This window comes from Rosa rugosa, chromosome 3, assembly GCF_958449725.1.
Source record: "Rosa rugosa chromosome 3, drRosRugo1.1, whole genome shotgun sequence".
Lineage (NCBI taxonomy): Eukaryota > Viridiplantae > Streptophyta > Magnoliopsida > Rosales > Rosaceae > Rosa > Rosa rugosa.
The window spans coordinates 15,888,372-15,900,143 of NC_084822.1; the positions used below are offsets into that span (position 1 = coordinate 15,888,372).

An 11,772-nucleotide genomic window follows, 5' to 3' on the forward strand; every position below is an offset into this window, starting at 1 on the left:
AAATGTAAACTGCATCAATAGCAAGAATAAATTTTCTGGGGTACCAGAGATGTGTAGATCTAAAATAGATTGGCTAATTGATTTATCTAAATCAACTGTAAAATTTCTTGTACTGTATAACCGCAAAAATATCGAATAAGTTGAAGGAAATGTTACAATTGTAAGTTACACTATATATATATATATATATAGAGAGAGAGAGAGAGAGAGAGAGAGAGAGAGAGAGAGGGAGAGAGGGAGATCTCTCGTACAAAGCAGAGTAGATGCCAAACAGCTAAAATTTATATGGAATATATATAGATTCTATCGTCCCACACAAGCTAAACTCTCCATGTAAGGATACATAACAACCTCACTACAAAAGAATCGACTATCTATATCAAAAAAAAGTTTTTCATTGGCCGACTCAACAACAGATGTCTTGAAGGTCTTATTCCTCAGATTATAAGATATGACCTTACCTGGCATATGCAACAAAAGATCAGCTGAAGAATCCTCCTCATTATGTTTTTCCTTCTCTTGAGAAAGGCACAAGATGACAGAATCATTCGAACTAGGAAGAGCTGTGAATAATGGATTAAGATCAACATGATACTTGACAAACCAGCCAGAGTAGTCCCTCTCCATCTCCATCACATCAAATTGGGTCTTACAATGCTTATAAGTCTCAATTAAATACAAATGGCCACCAGACTCCCCAAAATATCTTTGATCGAATGTCGGCCATTCAGTGGGAGACTTACCGGAATCCTTTAACGGAATGTTTCTGACAACCAAAGGGATAGGAGGGGTAGCAGACACGAGTCCCAGACGTTCTTGGCCTATGTCAAAGTAGTGCAGCACATCAGTTTCGTGTCTTATGAATTCATTCCTAGCATCACTGAATGACAAGTTTCCCCCTACGTTTCTCATCCAATGAACTGCGCCGTTGCAGTATACGGCGCCTTCCCTGATCCTGTTAAAGTGCAAGGGGCTTGGGAAGAAAGGAGTATCGAGATGCTTCCACTCTCCAGTCTCAGATGAATATATATCTATTTGGTGGTGCCCCCTGTCATAACAATAGAAGAAGTTACTCACGCAGATCACCTTGTAATGAGGTGATTTGCAAGGATCAAAAGCCAAAGCATAATGTGTAAAAGCAGATAAGGACATGTTTTCCCTAACCCTTGGAGAAGAAATAGCCCGGAATTGGTTGGTTGTGGGATTAAAAACGTATACGACATCATGTCTTCTTTCTTTCGTTGTCACGCAAAGGCAGAGAAGGAGGCCATTGCAGGACTGAAGAATCCTCAACTCGGATCCATCAGGGATTGAATTGTTAAGGATTTTGAGGGGATTCCAACAAGATGGGATTTGACTGTTACCAAGAGGGATGGACTCGTAGGACTCGTCTTGGAATTTACTAGGGAAGAAAGTCGAGATCTTGGGGTTCTTGACGGTGTGGAGGTCGGAGATAAGAGAGCGCCAATGCGTGGAGATGCACTTGAAACGAGCAAGTGATCGTAATGGCACCGACACAAGGATCTGAGTCAGGAGATCTTCGATATTGGCTACGGCTTCTGCTGCTCCTGAGGAATCGCTGCGAAACGATGACATTCTTCTTTCTTTTCTTTTCGGGTTACGATTTTGGTTTCTATTTCTTTCAAGTCTTCTTTAACTACTTTATCTAGCGTATGAGCGAGTACTTAATCTTGTTCCTTGTTGGCTTTGGATTCCTTACTTCGTAAGGCTTCTTGGAAAATCTAGAAGTAAAGGTTTAGGATTAAAGTGTAAAACCATAGTTACATGCTCACAACATATGCACAACAATCATAATAGGATTAAGGCTTACCTTCAGCAATAACAGTCATGGATTCCATCTTATGCAACTGCTTAACTCGATCACTGAATATAGTCTTCTGTTACTTACCAACTTGCTTCTCAATGGACAGAACTTATGCAATAGTCGTGGTAGTAATCAGGGACCAATTCATCTGTATATATATGAGACTTAAACCTCAAGAAGCTTCCCATTAAAGCATTCCTTGTCGGTTTAGGTTTCACTGTTAGATTCCTAATGTATCACAACTTGTAGCCTTTCTTGTAGACTAAGCAATGGATTACTATCCTTAATGAATTGATACACTATTCATTAAGTTACTAGTATTGATTTACTGTTTGTATCCATGTTAAACTAGGATTGATATTAAGCTAATCATCAATTACTTTATGATGATATGTGTTATGTCCATATTTGATCTTACAATCTCCCCCTTGGACTCACACATATCATGCTCGATGATTTGCACCAGAGAACATCAAAACCTACTTAACTTACTGAAGTGCGCGCCAGATAACAAACTCAAATCGAAAATCCATTCCAACATGGTCAGATCACAGTTACTTATGCAGAGCAAGAAACAGTATACATTTTAACAAAAATGCAGAGTTTCAAAACCACTAACACAAGCTTCTGCAGTCCACATATGTTCAACCAGAAGTGATACAATATATGTTAATGTGTATCAACAAGTAAACATATATTAGGTCCTACTTTATGTTTCCAAAACCAGAAACTCAAGCAAATTCACTGAACACTGATGGCTTAAAAAATATTGCTTGAACCTTAACATCATGCTTCACATGATTTAAGTCATCTGATAGCAAGTATGATATTCAAAACAAGATGATAATTTCCAAAATAAAACAATAAAGCTGCAGCAAAATCATAACTGGAAATACCTCAAAAGTTTATTGATAATAATAAAATCTGTCATTACAAACAAGTTGTGATAAATAAAGTCAAAAGACCACAACTAAAAAATACAAGAACTCAAAAACCTTAGAAATTTAAATTGCTCCAACTGGATTAACTCTCTACTGAACCTAAGCATCTAGACTAGCTAAAACTCCAATGTTGGCTGTATGCTTCTGGAATGCTGCTACTGACAATGCCTTGGTGAAGGGGTCTGCTAGCTGTGAATTCGTGTCAATGCTCAAAACAGCTATCTCACCATGCTTAACCCTTTCTCTAACACTGTAATACTTTAAATCAATATGCTTAGAATTATTTGATCTTTTACTGTTCTTGCTAAAGAAAACTGCAGCTTCATTATCGCAATAAATCACAAGTGTGTCTGCCACAATGTGACTTAACACTTTGGTCTGCATCAAGAAATTCCTGATCCAAAGTCCTTCACACACAGTTTCATATACTGCAATAAATTCAGCTTGCATGGTGGAGGTTGAAACTAGAGTTTGCTTCATGGTTTTCCAAGCAACTGCACCTCCTGCTAGCATATACACGTATCCACAAGTTGACTTCTTGGAGTCTGGATAATTCCCTGCGAAATCAGAATCTGAAAATCCAACGAGGTTCAGATCCTCCACTTGCCTATAAACTAGCATGTGACTTTTAGTTTTCTGCAGGTATCTCAACACTTTCTTCCCAGCTACCCAATGTTCATGGCTTGGATTAGACTGAAATCTTGATAAAATCCCTACTGCAAAAGACAAGTCTGGCCTAGTGCAGACTTGTGCATACATGAGACTTCCTACAAGTCTAGCATAAGGCTTTGACTCCATATTTTCTTTCACAACATCACTTTTGGAACTTTGCTTCTTGGTTAGTTTATCTCCTTTGGACATGGGGACTTCTCCAGTTGCACACTTCTCCATACCAAATCTCTTTAGAATTTTGGTAACATAATTCTGTTGAGACAAACCAAGTAGTCTCTGTGCTCTATCTCTTTTAATCTCAATGCCTAGTACATAGGATGCTTCTCCTAAGTCTTTCATGTCAAAATTCTTTGACAGAAAGCTCTTGGTGTCTTTAAGCAGTTTGATGTTACTGCTAGCCAAAAGTATATCATCGACATAGAGTACTAGGAAAATAAAATTGTTCCCAACTGTCTTCAAGTAAACACACTCATCAACAAGATTCTCTGTAAATCCAAAAGTAGAAATCACAGAATCAAATTTCTTGTACCACTGTCTAGAAGCTTGTTTAAGGCCATAAATTGATTTTCTTAACCTGCATACTAAGTTTTCACTTCCAGCTTGCACAAAACCTTCTGGCTGCTTCATATAAATCACTTCATCTAGTTCACCATTCAAAAAGGCTGTCTTAACATCCATTTGGTGTAGCTCCATATCAAAGTGAGCCACTAAAGCCATGATTATCCTAAACGAGTCTTTTGTAGAAACTGGAGAAAAAGTCTCAGTAAAATCAATGCCCTCCTTCTGTGTAAAACCCTTGGCAACTAATCTTGCTTTATGTCTCTCTACATTGCCATTTGCATCTCTTTTGGTTTTGAAAACCCATTTACAACCTATAGGTTTCTGATTAGGGTCAGGTTCAACTAATTCCCAAACTGCATTTTGGCTCATGGAATCAATTTCTGCTTCCATTGCTAGCTGCCATTGGTGAGATTCATTACTTTCAATAGCCTGGTTAAAAGTAGTTGGATCATTGTCCTCTGCACAATCTATTTCAATTTCTGCTTCTTGCAGATAAACAATGTAGTCACTATCTTCCCCCCCATAAGTTGGTTTTCTTGCTCGCTGTGATCTTCTAGGCTGAGGGTTGTCAGTTACGTGGTCAGTTACCTGACCAGTGACAGTTACTTGGTCAATTACATGGTCAGTGACATGACCAGTGACAGGTACTTGACCAGTTACTTGGTCAGTGACATGACTAGTTACAGGTACTCGACCAGTGACTTGGTCAGATACTTGACCAGTTACATGGTCAGTGACTTGTCCAGTGACATGGTCAGTTGCTTGACTAGTTATAGGTACGTGATCAGTTACTTGGTCAGTTACTCGACCAGTGACTTGATCAGTTACTTCTTGTTCTAAAGGCAATGCTACGCTTATATTCTCATCCGACACAATTTCCTCAAAATCTGAGGATAAATCCTCAAGGTTTGTATTGTGAACTTTTTCACTTAGAAACTTTACTTGATGTGTTTCAAAAATTCTAGGTGAATGATAAGCAGAATATAATTTATAGCCTTTAGATTTATCTGGATAACCTATAAAATAGCAACTAACTGTCTTAGGATCAAGTTTATTCAAGCTTGGATTATAAATCCTAGCTTCTGCATGACATCCCCAAACATGGCAGTGATGAAGACTAGGTTTTCTGCCACACCAAAGCTCAAAAGCAGTATTTTCTATGGCTTTGCTAGGTGTTCTGTTGCAAATATAATTTGCAGTTTTTAAAGCCTCACCCCACAGAAATTTAGGCAAACCTGTTGTACACATCATGCATCTAACCATGTTCAAAAGAGTCCTATTCTTTCTCTCTGCAACACCATTCTGTTGTGGGTTATAGGGTGTTGTATATTGAGCTTTAATTCCATTGTCTTGTAAAAACAAGGCAAATGGACCCTTTTGTTGGCCGGATTCAGTGTACTTGCCATAGAACTCACCTCCTCTATCTGATCTTACTGTTTTGATTTTCTTTTCTAGTTGATTTTCTACTTCAGACTTAAAGATTTGAAAGGCTTTCAATGCTTGTGCCTTTTCTGAAAGTAGATAAATATAACTGTATCTAGAAAAGTCATCAATGAATGTGATAAAATACACATTTCCACAGATAGTTTGATGCCTAAATGGTCCACATATATCAGTGTGTATGAGTTCTAATAAATTTTGGCTTCTATATGCAGTCTTCTTTCTAGTATTAGTTATTTTTCCCTTAAAGCATTCAACACAGTCTGTTAGATCAGAAAAATCAAGTTCATTTAGGATGTTGTTTTTCACCAAAATTTTCAGTCTCTCTTTTGAAACATGGCCGAGTCTTCTATGCCATAAAAATGCAGACTTTTCATTTAGTTTGGTTCTTTTAACACCTGTTAAAGTGCTAGTACTGTTAGTGTTATTTTCAACAAGTAAAATTTCTTGTTGAGCCATTGAACAATTTAACTGTAAATAATCATTCATAATAACACCAGAACCAATTTGAACAGAATTTTTAGAAATAAGAATTCCATTACTATCCATAACAAGTCTACAACCAGATTTTACTAAAAGAGAAACTGAAACCAAATTCCTTCTCATGGAAGGTACATAAAAAACATTGTCCAGAACTAATAATTTTCCTAATCCTAAATCGAGCTTTAAGGTTCCAATAGCCTTGACTGCTACTCTCATGCCATTTCCTACACACAGGTTCACTTCATCACTTTTTGGGATTCTCCTCCTTATGAATCCCTGCAAAGAATTAGTAATATGAATAGGTGAGCCTGAATCTATCCACCAAGACTGTGGTTCAACATTTATAAGATTAATTTCTAAGGAAAAAACTGTATTAGAAAAAATCTTACCCTTTTTGGCTAACCAGTTCTTATAGCCAGTGCAGTCCTTTTTCATGTGTCCTACTCTTTTGCAAAAGTAGCACTTGAACCTGAATGGCCTGTTTTCCTTGGCCACTACAGCTGTTGAACTCTTAGTTATGGCTTTGGTAGGCTTGAGCTTATTCTGGGGCTTTTTCCTTTTAGGCTTCTCAATGAGGTTAATGGTTGTAGCAGGTTCCTTTTCTTCCTTGATCCTAGATTCCTCATCCACACAGATGGATATAAGTTCATCTAGAGTCCAGTTTCCCTTTTGAGAGTTGTAACTGGTCCTAAGATGACTAAAACTGTTAGGCAAGGAATGTAGTGCATAATGCACTACTTGCTCATCCCTAACCCCCATTAAGAGTTCCCTGAGTCTGCCATTTATATTGATCATCTTCATAATATGTTCTCTAACTCCCCCTGAACCCATGTACTTCAAATCATGAAACTCCTTGGTTAGCCTAGCTGCTTCTGCTTTTTCACTTTCTTTAAACTTAGCACCTATGAGTTCCAGAAAATCTGATGCTAGCTCAGGCTCTTCTATACTTCCCCTGACAGTCTTAGACATAGATGTTCTGATGAGGTTCTTAGCCATTCTATTGGATCTATGCCACTTCTTGTAAAGGTCAGTATCTTTCTTGGTGCTCTTTTCATTTAACTCTTCAGGCTTATCCTCAGTAAAGCAGTAGTCTATGTTCTCATGCATTCCCATATAATTTTCCACAGAGTCTAGCCAAGCTCTATAGTTGGTTCCAGTTAACATCAAGACACTGTTCAAGTTCATGTAAGAGTTACCTAAGGAGCAAAACAAAAATTCGAGTGAGTTCTCAGTTTGTAAAGAAAATATATTTAAGTTTTCTGTGTTTTATTTAGCTTTAAGTAACCAAAACAAGAACATACAGAAAACCTAAACAACCATACTTGCATTCATGTCAGTCCATAACAAAAACAATATTAAGCATCACTTTTGAGCAGAAACTTAATATCCTGGAGTTCTTTATCAATATGCCATGTTCAATGAAAACAAGTTATCCAAAGAAATTTATCCACATCTTTAGACAGAAGAAAAATTTCTAAGTATCCGAATTTATTTTCATCAAGCATGCATACTGCTGTTTTGTATTCTAAAACCACACTTGACCACTTCTTTGGAAGATAAAATTGAAGCGTAGTTTTAAAACACAAAACACAATTTCAGTTTTGTTACTCGATCAGATACAGTTACTTGGTCAGTTACTTGACCAGTTACACGTACCTGATCAATGTTTTCTGCCAACATCAATGAAGGATGCTTTGTGCATCATAATCACTTGTGCCAACAGAAAACCACAAAACATATGAGCTCTTTTACTTTACATTCTATCCAGATTCATCCTTGTAAGAAAATTAAGCTCTTGTATCTGTCAACTTTAACGTGTAAACAAAATCTGGGAGATTTCTGTTCTTCATACAATTTTACACAATCACAGATACAATACCATATCATCAATCAATTCAACATGCATATTCAAGCATAACCAAAATTGATTCGATTCCAAGAAACCACAGAATAATCAAGAAATTGTAAATTTCATCCGGTCACCATCTACTCTAGCCTAACGCACGCCGGGAATGCAACTAGGGTTCTTGAGCACAATCAAAACTTAATTATCATGCTATGAATCGAAAACAATTTTCACAGAAAAACCTGTTTTTGCTTTTTCCCCAATTTGCTGCTAAAAAATCATAGCGGAAGCGTGAATTTTATAATTAACCAGATGCAGCAGTCGACTTAAGTAACTTACCTTGATCAGGTACCTGACCAGTTACTTGGTCAGTTACCTGGTCAGTTACTTACTTGGTCAGATACCTGACCAGTTACATGACCAGTGACTTGGTCAGTAACCTGATCAATTACTTGACCCGTAAAGCAAAAAACTCTTAAAAAATTTTATGTTTGTTTTTCAAAACCCTAAAACGATTTTTCATATTTGTGAGCCTATGCTCTGATACCAATTGTAAAACCATAGTTACATGCTCACAACATATGCACAACAATCATAATAGGATTAAGGCTTACCTTCAGCAATAACAGTCATGGATTCCATCTTATGCAACTGCTTAACTCGATCACTGAATATAGTCTTCTGTTACTTACCAACTTGCTTCTCAATGGACAGAACTTATGCAATAGTCGTGGTAGTAATCAGGGACCAATTCATCTGTATATATATGAGACTTAAACCTCAAGAAGCTTCCCATTAAAGCATTCCTTGTCGGTTTAGGTTTCACTGTTAGATTCCTAATGTATCACAACTTGTAGCCTTTCTTGTAGACTAAGCAATGGATTACTATCCTTAATGAATTGATACACTATTCATTAAGTTACTAGTATTGATTTACTGTTTGTATCCATGTTAAACTAGGATTGATATTAAGCTAATCATCAATTACTTTATGATGATATGTGTTATGTCCATATTTGATCTTACATAAAGATCCGATATAAGAATCTGCTTCAGGAGCTCTTCGATATCCACTACAGTTTCTGCTGCTGGCGAAGAAACAAGGAATGATGACATTTTTCTTTCTTTTCTTTTCTCATCGGGTTAGCGATTTGTTCTCCCTTCAAATCCAAATACATATATCCAGCGATTGTACGTGTGTGTGTGTATATACATAGAGAGAGAGAGAGAGAGAGAGAGAGTTAGTTTTAAATTATTTTTTGTCATGATAATAGAATATAAGTGAAAGACACTAAGAAAATATAACAAGAAATGTAGAAGGGATGCCAGGTAAATAACATTTTCTTTGTCAGCCAAATTCAAAAGTTTAAATATCAAGAAAATATATGAACATCAGTAGAATCTATACTATTATTAAGAGAAGAGTATGTCTATGTCAAAGTAGTGCAGCACATCAGTTTCGTGTCTTATGAATTCATTCCTAGCATCACTGAATGACAAGCTTCCCCCTACGTGTCTTATCCAATGAACATGCGCAGTTGCAGTATACGGTGCCTTCCCTGCTCCTGTTAAAGTGCAAGGGGCTGGGGAAGAAAGGAGTATCGAGATGCTGTAAGTAGTATTTGAGAAGGCTTAAGGAGTAGAGTATGTGATTACAGAGGCATTGCCTAAAGTGGCAAGTTTAGATTTCAGCTTTCGCTGCAGTGCTAGCTTGATCTTTAATTTGTGGGTTTTGACTTAACCATATGTTTTGCTTATTGTTACAGGAAGGACGCCGTGTACATGTCATCGAAAGAGACTTGACTGAGCCGGATAGTATTTTTGGTGAGCTGTTGCAGCCTGGTGGTTATCTCAAATTGATTGAATTGGGTCTTGAGGGTAAGCAATGGAGCTCCTTTATTGTTCTTGCAATAGTTTTCCATAGTTGCTGCTCTTATTAGTGAAGTCAGCAGACGTTGATTTTTAATCAACAATATCTATTTGTGGCTGCATATTGTGCAAATAAGGCTATTGATGCCCAGAAGGTGTTTGGTTATGCTCTTTACAAAAAGGATACTACATTCTTATCCCTTGAAAAAATATAGTTCAAATGTGGCTGGGAGGAGTTTCCACAACGGTCGTTTTATTCAGAGAATGCGTGAAAAAGCTGCAATCCTTTCAAAGTAATTCTCATTTCCCTTTAAGTTTGTTACAAGATTCTTCAGATTTGTTCTATGTGATTACTTTGGTGTCTGTTTCAAGTTTCAATCGTTTACTCATGTCCCATGGATTTCATTGCAGTGTAAAATTGGAACAAGGATCTGTGACAACACTAATCGAGGAAAAGGGCACTATCAAAAGAGTCATTTACAAGAACAAGGCTGGAGAGGACTACATGAGAACATATGCTCCACTAATAATAGTGTGTGATGGCTGCTTTTCAAATCTGCTCAAATCTCTCAGTGCACCAAAGGTAACAATGAGCTGACATCCTTGGGAATGTTAACAATTTGAACTCAATTTTATCACAGGATTGTTTGTTCTTTCATGAAACCAACTGAGTTATTTGTTTTGGCTGCAGGATGAAAGCCCCTCTTGTTTTGTTTCTTTTGATCTTGGAGAACTGTGAGCTTCCACACGCAAATCATGGACATGTAATTTTGGGAGACCCTTCACCCATCCTGTTTTTATCCTATCAGTTCCACTGAGGTATACCTGCAACAAAAGTACCTTCAATAGCTAATGGTGAAATGGTTGATTATCTAAAGACTGTAGTGGCTCCTCAGGTATGCATATGTAGTTTTCTTCAGTTTAGTTCTCACTTGATACGCATATCCATCTGAACTGAACTAAATTTGAGGACTACTTTGTATTTCAGGTTCCCCCCACAACTGTACAATGCTTTTATGGCCGCTGTCAACAAGAGAAATATCAGATCCATGCAAAACAAAAGCATGGCTGCTAATCCTCTTCCCACTCCTGGTGCAATTTTATTGGGTGATTCATTCAACATGAGACATCCTTTAACCGGAGGAGGTATGACTCTGGCTCTTTCAGACATAGTTCTTCTCCGTGATCTTCTTAGACCCCTATGTGTTCTCAATGATGCACCTGCTTTGTGTAATTACCTTGAATCATTTTATACACTGCGTAAGGTAAAGCCACATTTGAGATTCTTATGCTATTTTATGCTCCAATGTGGCATTGTTTGTGATTTCTGCTTTGCTGATATTGTGCTTGGTATTCATTGCAGCCTGTGTCATCCACCATAAACGCATTGGCAGGTGCTTTGTACAAGGTGTTTTGTGCATCACCAGACCCAGCAAGACAGGAAATGCGTGAAGCATGTTACGGCTATTTGAGCCTTGGAGGCATCTGTTCATATGGACCAAAATATCCCTTCTCTCTGGTCTTAACCCTCGTCCACTAAACTTGTTTCTCCATTTCTTTGCTGTTGCCGTCTATGGTGTTGACCGCTTAATGCTTCCATTCCCTTCACCTAAACGCATGTGGCTTGGGTTTCGATTGACCTTGGTATGTCAACAAAAATATTTCCACAACTTTGTTATCAACATGTTTGTCAATTACAAATGTCCATGTACACGTAACTGGCTGCTCATACATATTTTTCTGGTTTTTCAGAGTGCATCAGGCATCATATTCCCCCATTATAAAGGGCGAAGGATTTAGACAGATGTTTTTTCCTGCCACAGTACCAGCATATTACAGAGCTCCTCCTCTTCATTGAAGAAATGGAAACTAGTATATGACTATATCTACAGTAAAGAAAACTTTGTAGAGATTTTTTTATTTTATTGATTTGATGAACCAAAGTGTTTCAAATGAAAAAAGATCAGCAGCACTAGTTCCACCCAGAAAGTAGAGATCAAGATTGGGGATATAGAAAGCAGATTTTGTTCTTTATTCTTTTAGGATTTCTTCGAACAAAGCTAGGTTTCCCGTTATATTAATTTTGTACAAAACTATGTCATTTGATAAATATTACACTTAAATTTCGGCCACTG

The 11,772-nt window shown here is 37.4% G+C and overlaps 1 protein-coding gene and 1 pseudogene across 1 annotated transcript; one reads left to right on the forward strand and one right to left on the reverse strand.

Moving 5' to 3' along the window:
- Positions 1-281: 281 nt before the first annotated feature.
- On the reverse strand, positions 282-1,676 carry LOC133735698 (F-box protein At5g07610-like). Its single transcript, XM_062163130.1, has one exon. The coding sequence runs from the start codon at positions 1,594-1,596 to the stop codon at positions 304-306; it is 1,293 nt and encodes a 430-aa protein (XP_062019114.1). The 5' UTR covers positions 1,597-1,676; the 3' UTR covers positions 282-303.
- Positions 1,677-9,261: 7,585 nt separating this feature from the next.
- LOC133737307 (squalene monooxygenase SE1-like) lies at positions 9,262-11,759 on the forward strand (annotated as a pseudogene).
- The last annotated feature ends 13 nt before the right edge of the window (positions 11,760-11,772 follow it).

Bases quoted from the DNA above. Each gene is read 5' to 3' on its own strand.
- LOC133735698 (XM_062163130.1), bottom strand. From the start codon at position 1,596: ATGTCATCGTTTCGCAGCGATTCCTCAGGAGCAGCAGAAGCCGTAGCC.